We start from the raw sequence: 14253 nt of genomic DNA, 5'->3' as shown, positions 1-14253 counted from the left end.
AGATGTAATCGCAGGTCCACACTGAAGTCCAGAACTACTTCTGCCTTGGGTTGCCCCCTCCCCTTGGCTTGAGTTGGGAAAGGTATCATAAATATTAATTAATGACCCAGCTCAGCTTATTCCCACTGTGGTTTTCTGCCTCTTCTTCCAGCGTGTGTTGTATAGAGTGCTGGTGGTAGCGGCCTGGGGTCGATTTGTAGAGGATTGAGGTTAAAGTTGTCTGGGGAAGCTTTCCAAAAAGAGTGGGGAATTAAAGATGTCAGAAGCAATAATGCCTGAGAAACCACTTGTTACCACTGAATTAATGACTTGTTTGCTAATTAGCAGCCTAAGGCAAAGTTGAAGTAACATTCCTAACAATCTGGTCATTAATTCAGTAGCAACTGATTTCAAGGGCAATGTTGCTGTTTTGAGCAGTAATTGTATTCCTGATTGTGGATTATACGCGCTGTGCAAAATATCTGTACTTACTGTTGAGCCGGAGTCTCCTCCTGGACTGGTGGAGCGATGACAAGAGAGACCAAGGGCAGGTACCAGCAGGGGAAATTTGAGGAGAGGAATAGCTTGTCCTGTAGGTCAAACCTTCTGTATCTCCACCTTCTGAAGAGCTAAGGACCATGGCAAGACGGCGGTGGACACCTTCCATCGTGGTGGTCTATCTGCACAGAGGATGGTGGTGATGTTTGGCTGATGAGACATCGAGGTCCTTTCCTCCCTTACAAAGTTAAAGAAAAACCATCTCTGCCATCAGACCGAGCTTTAATAACTTATTATTTATAAAATAGTTTTCTAGGCTATGGACTCCCATAGCTTTTGCAGTCTCGAGGTCAGGTGGTGCTTGGCCAGGTACTGTGAGAGGACCTTGCTGGGGTTGGTTCTTCCTTCCTATCCTGATCTCTTCCTTGTTAGTCCTGGAAATACCTCTTGCCTGCCTGTCTGGGACATACACACGCCACACTGACCACAATCGTAAGTAATATGGCCCAAAGAAGTGGCATTTGGAAGACGGGAGCACTTGCATGTTCAGGGATGACTATTATTATAGACATGGGTCTCTTTAACTCACCCAAGACTTTTCATGTGCTCTTCTCCAAACTTAAAACCGTGTTATCTAAACTGTTTTCTATAAGGGTTTTGTTCAGTTCTTGGAGAGCTTCTTGAATTATAATAGTCATTTAAAAATAGAAAAGAAACAAATAAATCTCAGCCTTTCCCCAAACCAGACTTTCAAGGCTTTGTGAGTGTTCTTTGAAAGCACCATTATCGACGTTCTCAAGGGGGTGAGTAGCTGCTTAATGGGGATGTTGCTGAGTCAGTTCTCAGCAAATTGCACAACGTGGTAAAGGGGGCACCGAGGTTTGGAAGATTAGAGCAAGTGCGCGTTATTTTTTTAATAAGGTGAATGTTTAGATCCCACTTGAACTTTAACGCTGGCAGCTTCATTCTCCTCTCAAAATTTGTTTCTGCATCTTTAGCAGGATGTGCCGCTTTGTCAGTGCAGAATATACTGATGGGCTCATATTTGTGTCTGTCGCTGATAGCCCTTTGTGGAGCCTGGTGTAAACTGTAGGGACCTCGTATAGTGCTGATTGGCACTTTAGAAAAGTTACTGCTGTTCAAATGAGCGGTCAGGGTTTTCTTTTGAAAAGAACGTTTCGTTAGCAGCCTGACATCGTTACGAGATCATCTCACATGGGAAAAATCTGCTGAATCTGTCTGTTCCTCATGTCTTGCGGTTGTGTGAAATCAGCACATCACATCTTCAGGTGCTCGCTTTAGAAGACTTTTTGGGAAGAGGTTTAATAGCCCAACAATGGGGGCTTGGGGTGCCCCAGCTGGCAGTTCCCCACTGAACCCCCAGACGTTACAGCGCTGCCACAACCCCCATTTTCTTAGGGCCAGTGCCGCACACATTCCCTTCCTGACCTGAGATCTTAACCAGTTTTGAGACGCTGTTTTTTATCAGGAGAAAGAAAATCCCGATTCGGATCACTTGTTGGGCTTTGTGTTGTTTTCAGATTGGGTTATTGCTTGCTATATTGCTTTTCTGCCTTGTGGGAGCTGAGCCAGCTTCCTTTCTGATTCACAGAACTCCTTCCAGCAACAAGATTCTGACTCATTCCTGCTTGGCTTCCAGAGACGGTTTTGCTGCTAACTTTAGGCTCTTCATCTTTGCTAGTCAACTTTTAGTAGCTTGGCATCTTTGGAAGAAATGGTGCATGGCTTTGTGGGCAGGAGATCCAGTTCTATTCACTCCTGTGTCCCTTGGCAAGCGAAGGAAGAGGCAGTAGTTTTCCTTTCATCTTCCAAACTGGCACTTTCTCCTAACTCTGTATTCTACCATCATAATCAGTAAAGAATTTACATCCAAATATACATTGGAATTATCCACTTGTGGGAAAAAGTCTCTCATTATTCCAACCCGCTTGCCATCTGCCACGCAGAATGCTAATAGCCACGATTAGTTATTGCGTTTGCAGGTTCAGTAGAGTAGAGATCATTTAATTTTGTATGGGTTTGGGCAGTTTTTTGCATATTGCTCCCCTCCTCCTGCCCCAAAGACCCACAGCCCATGACCAAAACCCCAGTGCCTGCAGCTTATGGGGTGCTGAGTTAAATTTAGTTGAAACTGCACTTGGCAAAGCGCAGTGAAGTATAAATTAGAGTCTTTGAGGATGACCCATTGGTCAAATGGGAAATAACCACTTTTGTGTGAAGATAAACCGTGTAGGAGGACGGGAGAGTTTGTCATGCATCAAAGTGGGAAATATGGAAGAGCTGGAACCAGCCCTGGGTTGGTCACACAATCTCATTGCATCAGTTGCTGAAATGGAGACATTGTTGGAGTTCCAAAATTAGAGGTGGTGACAGAAAACTGCTAAAACAGAGATTGGGAAGTACTTGGGTGACAAATTTTGGAGGATCACAGAGTCACCCAGAAACTCATCGCACTTTATAAATATGTATTTATTAGGCACTTCCAAGATAGGGAAAAAGAGAATTGGGCGAGCTGTTGTTGAAATGCAGCCGTGCAGGGGGTGCTGCAGACAGACAGCATGACAAGACATACGGGGGTGATTTAGAAAGACAGGAATAAAACCGCTTCAGCTAAGTTTGCAGGTGGTGCCACTGTTCTCATTAAAACTGTCACGAGGTTGAACCTTTTGTTTTAGTTCAGTTCATCCCCTTTTACTCCATACATAATGTTACTTCTACAAGCCTTGTATTCCATTCAGGCCGATGGCAAAGCAGCGTTTTGAATACCTGAGGCTGATCAGAAATATTTCCTTCATGATTACATTAGTTTGTCCTCACGAGACATCCAGTTTGTTTACAATGTAGCTTAAATATTGCAGAATTTTTAGTAGACTTTTGAATAATCTATTAAGCTTCCTCCACCTCTTATTTTCTTGCCAAGCAGCCGCAACATGACTTTTCCCTCTTTCATTCAAGCCACGTTGTCAAGCCGACATGCAGGATCGGGGAACCCCATCGGTTGTAGTGAGGCCATAGTGTTTGCTTTGTAATCGCGCAGCGTCCTGCAACCTGTGCTGAGTTTGTTCTGTGCCGAGGAGTTTGTTAAATGTGAAGGAAATGCTTCAATTGTGTTTAATTTTCTGCTGTAAATGTCAAGGATGCAATAATGAGAGAGGATGGAACCTTTCTGTGTGTTGTGTATTACATCTGTCTGGAGTTATTTTTCTGACATGTTAAAGAGAAGCCATCAGAGCCAACTGCTACCCAGGGGAAAATGCAGTTTTACAGATCAGTTAACCACTTATCGGTTTTTAGATATGTACAGTGCAGCATGGCAGCACTCCGCATTTATGTGACCAAAGCATCACTGCCATTAGTCTTAGACCCTGGCTATATAAACATGCTCACCAACTGTATGACACATCTTAGATTCCTCCCTGATGTGCAGGAGCTGCTGCTGCGCGCCCTGGGCTTTGCTGCCCCTGCACCGGAGTGACTAATGTTTGCTCAAGTTAGCTCAGGTGCCAACTTAGTCTTAGACTTGGTCTTAGTTAACTAACACAGCAGAAAGCAGCTAATCTGATGGTTGGATTTTGCAGCTCACAGGAAATTCCAGGTTGCTGCCCCACTTTGGTCGCTGCTTGCAGCTGCTATGAAGTTGGCTCATACTCCATGTGTCTTTTTACTTTCTGAGCGGAGTTATCTAAATGTCTAGATTTAGATACTATCAGTCTCTATCTCGAGGTTTTTTTTTCTCAGCCTGAGTGGTTTCCCAGAGTAAAAGGTAAGAAGATCTTGCTCTGAACTCCATCTGGAATTGCTGCTCTACGCGATAGAGCCAAGCGATGGTGTGGAGCTCCTGATTTTGCTTTAGTCTAAAGAGCTGCCAAGACCTAAAGCATTCAAGTTGTGTCTCCTCTTGGCTAGTTGATTTTTCAGCTGGGTGGAAGGACTAGCAAATACATACACGTCTTCCACTTTTTTCTTGCTTTCCAATACCAAACCCATAATAATTCTTCTAAAAAAGGAACCTATCAGCAGCACCTAGCTGGTGATCACCGTGCTGTGTTTGAAACCTTCTGTCTGTGGGTCCGTATCTTGGCGATACCACCTTAATTACTGCTTGCAGTAAGTCTCTGTCTTTGTCTTTGGAAGCTGTGTTGCTTCTTGATTAACTGGTGGACATTTAGACCAACACTCTACCTACTATTGCAGAGCTTATGATGGAGATTCTTGAAGAACCTTATTTTAACCTCCCAGACACTTGGCACTTCTTCGTGGGCTTTATATCCATGTAGAAATGAATTTGCCAAGACAAATGAATGCAGTTATTGGCTGGAGCAGCCGTTACCTGCCGCTATTGAACAGTTAGGAGAGGGTTAAGAAGAGAACCTCTTCTGAGCCACTAGATTGGCCCTGACTAAGATGAATGTCTAATTCACTCCCAGCGTCCTTACTGCTGCCAGTAATAAAAAGCTTGCTTCACATATTCACCCCACTGCAGACGTTTCTCTTAAATTAAATATCAGGAGGACATATAATAGCACGATTCCACGCCAAGCCAATATTATCAGATTGATGTCAGCAGTGATAATAGAAGAAGGATAAGTTGATGAGATTTCATTTATTAAGTAAAGGGAATACGCAGCGATAGAAAGGATTTGGTAACTCTCGGTGTGTCAAAACGCAGCAAGATCATGCTCGTTCTCTTACCTCAAGGGACAGCAGAGAGAAGGATGCTCTTTGTCTCATTTTAAGAAAACCTCTCCCTTCTTTGCCAGACAAAGACCTGGCTTAGATCCCTCCATGGGAGGGGCAGAGGAAGATCTGACGTTGTGCATTTTGACCAGCGGCGAGGCCAAGGTTTCTTTCCCCACTACGACGGGTGAGGCACCACTAATGAGTTTTATTTCTAGATTCAGCCTTTCCTTTTTCCCACCTGTCATCTTTTCTCCTTCCCTCTTCCTTTAAACATGTGTTATTGGCTTAATCTTTCATATTCTGTAGGTCCTGTGTTTATTTCAGAGGTGTATTGTTAGAGCTCCTCTCCCATACTTGCCTGTCTGTGGGTATCATCCCAGCCCAACCTTTCCTGCCTTTTCCTGCCTGCTCCCAGTAAACCTCTTAAATCTATTTTGATAATTGCAGTAGGAATCACACCACGTTTTATTTTAGGCAGAGGCTAATTGACTACCTTTACTGCTGGTAGTGTATTATGCTTAGAACTGCGACCCATTTTAGAAGTGGGGTCAAAGTATACTAGTCCTCTGCTCTTCATGTATTCCAACCTCCACCTTGCTCCATTACATTCCTTCCCCCTCGTAGTTTAAGAAGTAATAATAAAAACCCTCAAACAATGAGGTGTTTACCAACATCAGTGGAGTGGAGTGTCCAGAAGATGGGTTCTGAAGGTTGGTTAGTGCCATCACCCTTGAGCTGGGGCCGAAGGGAGGTGGTTGATGAAGGTCCAGCTCCTTTGGAAGTCAATGTGTCATTGCTCTCAATGGAGATGTTTGCAGTTACACGTTGCTGGTCTCCATCAGCGTTTTCATGTGTAATTCCTTTTCCTTTCAGATATATACGAGTAAAGCCAGACTGGAAGGTGCGACTGGTGTTACATGGCTGTACGTGAACTTGTCCCTTCATTCCACAGATTACACTGGCTGGTGGGACATGGGGACAGTTGTGTCGCGAGCAGCGTTACCTTCCCGTTCCAATGTGAAACTCCACTCCCAGTAGAATTTAACTGGTTTGGTTGAATTTCCAGTTCACTTGTGAATGCACTAATATACTGGCTTGTGTAATTTGCATTGATAATTACCCAACTTTGCGTGGTGCTGTTTAGTTTCTCCAAACCTGTTTTGAGAAGCTGGTGCAATTGCTGCCCAGCCACAGTTTGATATTTAATTTTGAAGGAATAAAGGAGAATATTCTTGTTCCAATTTGGGGTACTTAGTACCCACTAAATCCTCTCCGTCTTGTGGGAAGTCGCAGGTTTAAGTGCTGATTTAGGTCCTTGCTGGGCAACATGTGCCATTCGGTGCTGGTTGCTCCATTGCCTCTGGTAGCCTTTAGCCATGAACAGAAAAAGAAATAAAGGCACAATTCCTATAGCTCTCATACTGACAATAGCAACCTCAAGCCTTCTTCTAAGTATTTCAGAGATGTTTGTACTGTATTGTTCATTTCAGATAAAAAGACGATGTTTTGCGGCCTGTTGTACCTTTCTGCTCTTCCAGCTCTCTGCCCGACGGTTACAAAATGCCCTTCAGTTTAACATGACTGAGTTTAAAAAAACCTAATTTTAAAAGTCTTAACTTTTTCAATGAATTGAGGGATTTGGTGGTATTTCCTGACCTGGTATTGTTTGGTATCATTTCCACGGTCTCATTGATTTGATTAGAGTGATATTAAAGTTAGCGACAAAGCAAAATGCCAACATTATGAGTTTCTGAAGCTCTCCCTGGGTTCTTTCCTATTCCAAAATCTGATGATTTTTTTAGAACGTGGATTTTTAGAGGCTTTAAAGGCGATTTGCTATAGAACATAGAAATTAGAAATGCGCACTAACTTCTAGGGGCTGCGCATGGGATAAGTTTCTCCTAAAAGCTGTAAGATTAATGAAGAGGTGGAAAATGAAGTCTCTGTAGTATCTTTTGTCACTTCTGTTCCAAACCTCAGTGTTTTAGAGTGTGGCTGTCGTACTGTTACTGATAAATCCCTAGTCCATGTATGTCGTAGGACTGAGCACTGAAGAGCTACCATTTGGAAATATTCTGAAGGAGCAACCAGGTTACTGATACGGAAAGAATAGAAATGTTTTGTTCTTTTCCTTTGGTCCTTCCTGAGCGCCTTACAAAAATGAGCGTGGTTTGGAAACTCATACCTGAGATTTCTAAAGGCTTTTAGAAGATCATAGAATCCCAGAATGTGAGGGATTGGAAGGGACCTGGGAAGCTCATCCAGTGCAATCCCCCCATGGAGCAGGAACACCCAGATGAGGTTACACAGGAAGGTGTCCAGGCGGGTTGAAATGTCTGCACAGAGGAGACTCCACAACCCCCTGGGCAGCCTGGGCCAGGCTCTGACACCCTCACCATAAAGAAGTTTCTTCTCAAATGTAAGTGGAACCTCCTGTGTTCCAGTTTGAACCCATTATGCCTTGTCCTGTCACTGATTGTCACCCAGAAGAGCCTGGCTCCATCCCTGACACTCCTCCTTTCCATATGGATCCCCATGAATGAGGTCACCCCTCAGTGTCCTCTTGTCCAGCTCCAGAGCCCCAGCTCCCTCAGCCTTTCCTCACACGGGAGATGCTCCACTCCCTTCAGCATCTTGGTGGCTGCGCTGGACTCTCTCCAGCAGTTCCCTGTCCTGCTGGAACTGAGGGGCCACAACTGGACACAAGATTCCAGGTGTGGTCTCCCCAGGGCAGAGCAGAGGGGCAGGAGAACCTCTCTGACCTACTGACCACCCCCTTCTAACCCACTCCAGGTACCACTGGCTTCCTGGCCACAAGGGCCCGGTGCTGGCTCATGGTCACCCTGCTGTCCCCAGGACCCCCAGGTCCCTTTCCCCTATGCTGCTCTCTAATAGGTCATTCTCCAACTTATACTGGAACCTGGGGTTGTTCCTGCCCAGATTCAAGACTCTACACTTGCCCTTGTTCTATTTCATCACATTTTTCCCTGCCTAGCTCTCCAGCCTGTCCAGGTCTCTGATGGCAGCACAGCTTCCAGTGTCACCACTCCTCCCAGCTTGGTGTCATCAGCAAACTTGCTGATAGTGCACTCTACTCCCTTGTCGAAATCATTGATGAATCTTGATTGAAGATCTCATATTTCTTAGAAATCTGTTCCACCTGTGAGAACGGGACAAGCCTGGGATCAGGTTGTGTTTTCTTGCCCGGTTGCTGAATGAGTGCCTGTTGTTATTTGGGAGTGAACATATCATAGCGTGGCATTAATTCCTGCCCGTAGCATCAAGTACTTTGGAAGGAAGAGGTGCGTTTGATATTTGGGCACAGATACCTCTAAGCAGATTAGGGCAGAAAATGCAAGGAACTAAATGGATTTATGGTTTAGAGGGCAGCATGTGAGGATTGCTACACCTAAGCATATGTTCTGTTGTTCTCTGGTATAACAAACCATGGCAATTGTGCTGCAAATTCCTGCAATTTGTGTCTGCCTGTCTGTGCAGCTGATGACACTGTTGTTTCTGTGCTTGTGCCATTGTTGCCGGTATCGTTTTACAACGGCCTTCCCTTTATTGGTGCTGTTGCTGATGATGTGCCATATGTACACAGGCACATTAGAGTGTAAGAACATCATCTCTAATTGTTCTTGGGTAGCTGTCAATGCCACTTACGGGGTATGAGTACTAATCGCTGCAGAAATACAAAGAAAAAGATAACTGGTCTTGCTATTGTTCTGGCGTTTATGTAGTCACTGGGAGCACTGCAGTGCTTCCGACCATGGTAGATTTTTCTGAAGTGTTTAAACAGATGAGAATTCAATAGATCTAGGCGGCTTATTCAACAAGTCCATTCGGTTCCTTGTCGGGCTGTTTCAGACCCAGCCCGGCTTCCCGAGTTCCGCCAAAGTTTTCCAGTGTGAGCCGGGACAACCCTTGAACCTCTTGGAGTTGGTATTTTTTCTGCTGATTATAGAGGATTTGATGATGTTTTATCCAAGGGTAAAACAGCTTTGCAGACCAACCTCGAAAGAAAGTGTTCCTCCTTTCTGCTGACTACTCTGGATTTTTCAGCTGAAAGACACTGGCTATTTGACACACTTTGGTGATCGCAGCTCCCACCAGTTTCTCTGTTTTTAGGCCTAGGTGACTCCAGCATGAGATCAGTGTGTGCGCCGCTGGTAAAATGGTAGTAAGCGGCTGAAAATTCCTCTTCACACATCTTTCTGTGCTTGTTTTCCCCGCAGGAGGAGGAACACGGATCCCATCTGTGCCGGCCTGCAGTCTGAAATCCTCAAGTGCTACCAAGAAAACAAACGTGAAGTGCTCAAATGCTCCGAGCTGGCTAAGGAGTATCAGCGCTGCGTTAGTACAGCTCAGAAGGTAACAAAAGGTTCCCTGTTGTATTTGCTGGCTTGTTTTGCATGTTGTTTTCTTCTGGGAAGCGTTTCCGAGAGCTGTGGTATCTGTTAGTCAAGTTATAATGTTTGCAGGAGACAGGTTTTCTTTGGGATCTGATTTCCCGCATTCAGACCACGTTTTCCAGGCTCACTCCCATCATTAGGTCCTGCTCTACCGACCTGCCTCCAAACAGCAGCACCAATGCACCGAGGTTTCAAAGTCAGTCACGATAATTTTCCCAAGTTCTGCCTTCTCCGATGCTGTGTTTTGCGAATGGTAGGCAAATCTATTTTGCCAATGTCAGCAACATTTTGAACAGGCTCTAAACATCCTCCCATTATGGGACTTCGCAGTTGGAGGTCTTGTTTCCTTTTATTTCCCCTTACTGGGGAAAGCTGCTGCTTGTTAAGAAAATCGCTCACTCCTAAACTCTGAGCCTTGTGGCTCTTCCTTCTGAAATGCAGAGGCTGTGGTAGATTCTGTTGATGCCTTAGGACAGTGGGTGCTCAATACCTTAGAAGAATTTCTGGCTATTGAAAGGAGAAAGGATTATTTGGACCTTACAACTAGGATGTGGTCTTGGGAAAAGCGAGTGATAAGACATAAGCTGCTGCTTGAGGTGTCTGGAGCGTAACGGATGCTGTTCCTCACGTGAGAATTCAGGTGTTGATCAAGGGGAGGCTTTTCTTTCTTTGTTTTTTTGGGGACTGGTAGCAAATTCTCCAAAAGTTGCTGAGACTGTAGTAAGGTGGGTTTGGGGAAAAGAACGGAGCCTTCTGGGAATAGAAAACGGAGACTGCTGTCATGGGATTACTAATGCAAAGGGTGGGGGAGAGGTGGAGATTTCATAAAGCCGTCTTTCTCTGTCGCATTAGCATTGTGAGGGGAGCCTGCATGCCTGATTTAAGTATAACATGAAACAAGCTGCCAGCCGGCTCCCAGAAGAAGCCCGACAGAAGGAGATGGGAAAATTGTCAGGATATATTAGACCAAATGTTGTTGCTAGTCCTAGTGGAATTTTTTTCCTTCCTGTTTACAAAGAAGGTCTTTGTATGTCTGCAAATCAGCAAGGTTAAAGCTGCCAGGGAAAGGGCTTTTCTCTGATATCTTTGCATTCCCCAGCTCCCAAAACGTGTGGTTTCTTTTCCTTTCTTGGCTTTAAAGCGAAGCGGTGCCCGTGTTGCTGCGTGCAGAGCATCGGCGCACCCATCGCCAGCCCGCGTTACCTGATGCCTCCGTCTTGCCTCCTCTAAATCAGCCTTGTAGCCTTTTGGGTAGAGTATATCTTTAGCAAATGCATTTACCAATACATCTTTATTGCATGCAGTTCACGTGGAATGTGATTACCAAAGAAGACAGATTGCATTAAGCTTCAGCATATTTGCAAGCTGCGGCTCCAGCCCGCCTGAGAACGGGGCTGGGACGCTGCCAGCCCCGAGCCCCAGCCCCGCGTTAGCAAAGACTAAATTGGAACCTAAATGACTGGGAACAGCAGAGGGCAGTGAAAGATCCTATTGCATCTTTTTTTGAATTTGGGTGCTGGGGTTTTGGTAGGTTTTCTTTATAAACCAAAAACCAAGGGTCGTCTTAGTTCCCAGAGTGGTCAGTGAACTTGAGAATTCTGTTTTCCCCACAGTGTTACAGAAACTCCCTGGAAGGGGCAGCGCATAGGACGTTAATTTGTTGTGGATGATGACAATGTGGCAGGAAATCTCCTTCCTTATGTTTTAAGAAAGGGTGAGAGAGACTAAGGAATAGGTAACCAAGCCTTGCAGCCAGACATAGGAACTAGAAGGTTCTGCAGGTACATGTTCAAATACACCTTGTGTCAGGAGTACGTCTGTAGTTTCCATTGTCCCAGGACAGCTCAAGCCCTGACAATTCACCTCGCTGCTCCCACCCAGTGCTCTGACTCCCCAGATATACGTAGCGATCACAAGCTGTCGTGTTTCTTCATGAAGGATGAAAACTCCCTCCTCCCTTCCCCTTTTAAGCTGTTCTTTTTTCTTTAAGTTTAAATTAGCATCTTCTACCAAATGGCTTTGTCTCACGCATTCCACATTCAGGAAATTCAGGTTATAGGCATGTGGGAAAGAGACACCAGAATCTCTTGATTTAGTGAGAGTTTTTTGTTTTGTTTTTTTTTTATAAGCGCAATTTGTTTTCCAGTACAGGAGATGGTAATCAAAGCTGGATGTGTGACTTGAGCTCACTTGCACGCTGGTGATTTTCTTCTGCTTTTTACTAAAGATTTTATAAGGCTTGGTGAATATTCTTTAATGAAGCATCTGGTTCTCTGCAAGTTCCTTTTGATGGCTGGTAAAAATGTCTCCGGGGCATGGTATACATTAGACTCTCAGAAAGCGAGCTCTAGATTTCTAGACTGAAAATTACAGCTTACAGTGGATGAGAATAATTCTTTGCATCTTCCCCCTTGCTGTGTTGGTTTGAGACTGTTCCTTTGGGCACCGATTTCCCTTTGCCTATTGCTGTGCACATCTCTGAGCCCGGAGCTGAAATGCACCCTCGGTTACTTCTGCCTCACAGACAAATATATCAGGGAATCATTTAATGAGTTTTGAAGTTTATTTTCTACTCATTTCCTGTACCAGGCCCTCTTACTGGAACAGGTTATTTTATTGTAGTGCATGATAGGGATGTGACTGATGTTACTTGGGTTGTATGTTTTCTGGTCGTCAGGGCTTCTTGTGTAGGCAAGGGAGACAATTGGCACTGTGAAAACGTGGCACAGCCGATCCTGAAACAGCCACCTGCAACACGTCACCCGAACCACCATCCACAAGTGAACGTTTCTTTGCCACGTGGGAGACACATCACAGAATCACAGGATGGCTGGGGTTGAAGGGACCTCTGGAGATCATCCAGTCCAACCCACCTGCTAACGCAGGGTCACCAGAGCAGATCACACAGGGTCACGTCCAGACGGGTTTGAATGTCTCCAGAGAAGGAGACTCCACAGCCGCTCTGGGCAGCCTCTTCCAGGCTCTGGCATCTCAAAGGAAAGAAGTTTCTCCTCGTATTTCAGATGGAACCTCCTGTGCTTCAGTCTGTGCCTGTTGCCCCATATCCTGTCACTGGGCAGCACTGAACAGAGTCTGGTCCATCCTCTGACACCCACCCTGGAGATATTTATCAACATAAGATCCCTTTCAGCTTCTCCAGCTGAACAGCCCCAGTTCTCTCAGTCTCTCCTCATCACAAAGATGCTCCAGACCCCTCAGCACCTTTGTGTCCCTCTGCTGGACTCCCTCCAGTAATTCCTTGTCCTTCTTAAACTGGGGAGCCCAGAACTGGCCCCAGATGCAGCCTCACCATGAACTCTGAAGTTACTGCTCATACTGGGACTTTCATAGATGTTTTGGAGCAGGATCCTGCTCTGATTGTTTGCCTTCATAGCTAATGTGCTTCCAACTTGTCCTGCCTAACCTTCTCACTGACTTTGTCACTTACACCGTCCTGAACGTTCAGTTTTGGTTGTGCTGCCACCGGCGTCCTGCAGCAGCTTCACCCCGCTAAGGCTGGAATCCCTGCTGCATCCCGTGCTTTGCCTTGCGGAGCTCTCTGACTTCAGAGCATGTTACTGTAACGTCTTCTGTTTAATTTAGGAGTGTTTTATCTTTTCTGGTGGTCTGTTTTCGTGGCTCTGCAGAACTCCAGCTACAGCATAAAAATCGCTGGCTTTAAATCTAATAAAAGCTGGGATAATGGGACAGCTGTGGGAGGGGCAGTTCCCATTGTGTCTTTTAAAATTGCCTGTAGTTTATTGACCGCAAGTTTCACCAAGAGCTACTGCTCCCGTTAGATAATGAGAACTGAAAATTGCTGCTGCTGTTTCCCCAAGGTTTCATCTTGTGCCAATGAGAAGAGGGTGTGGAAGGAAAAGGAGAGTGGGCAGTGGGAATCTGCGTAATTTCTTACTTTGAATCCAGATGGAAGGGAAAACCAAATTATTTTGTTTTAAGTCTGAGTCCTATTAGTGAATTACTTCCCTTGCTCTGCAATATGCACTCACATGCAAGCTTTTCAGAATACTTGTGACCCATCCTGCTTCCCTTATGTCCTGTTTGCGTCAGTCGGCAAATATTAATTTCCGTGTAATTTTAGTTGGTTAATTTGTTAAGTAACTAGTGGCTGTACTGGGGAATCTCCAACCAGCTGCCGCTTGAAGAATGCGGCCTCTGGTGACCGTATATTCACGTGCTTTGAGATTTCAAACAGAACCTGCTTCTTGCGACTATGTGCCAATAAATGTCTGATAGTGAAGAGCGTGTATCCCTTTCCCAAGTGTTTTCCTCTGTCTCCAGGTGCCTGTTTTTCACATAAGGACCAAGGTGAAGTTTTCGTGCTCTCGCTCCTGGCCAAACCAAGCTATAAAGAGCTGCGTAGTCAGACACATGTATTCCCTTGTCAATAGGAGCTGTATACATTGAGCTAGGAGCCATTCATAATTCTGCGCTTTCTCCCTATTCTGTGTCTCACTTCCCACGAGTCTGCTATTCATAACAGACAAAGGTAAACCTACTTCTATCAAGGCTGTAGGGCTTGTCTACATAAGGAAATTACAATGCAGTAAACTGGTGAGTGAGTTTATGGTACAGCAACTTCTCTGTATAGGAACATTCTGGGTTTGTAATGGAAGCGCAGGGAGAATTCACGCCCGTT

The 14253-nt window shown here is 45.2% G+C and overlaps 1 protein-coding gene across 3 annotated transcripts in view; it reads left to right on the top strand.

The window, feature by feature from the left end:
- The window catches only part of CHCHD6 (coiled-coil-helix-coiled-coil-helix domain containing 6), a 111415-nt gene that overhangs the window by 65418 nt on the left and 31744 nt on the right, over positions 1–14253 (top strand). For all 3 annotated transcript variants that reach the window (XM_080350812.1, XM_080350811.1, XM_080350810.1), the window contains one exon: positions 9417–9552. In XM_080350812.1, coding sequence (XP_080206938.1) covers positions 9417–9552 — 136 coding nt within the window. The remainder of the gene's footprint in view (positions 1–9416; positions 9553–14253) is intronic.

The sequence above is a fragment of the Nesoenas mayeri genome, assembly GCF_963082525.1.
Source record: "Nesoenas mayeri genome assembly, chromosome: 10".
NCBI lineage: Eukaryota > Metazoa > Chordata > Aves > Columbiformes > Columbidae > Nesoenas > Nesoenas mayeri.
Note: the sequence above shows the minus strand (reverse complement) of the source record. Positions and strands in the feature narration are given on the sequence as shown.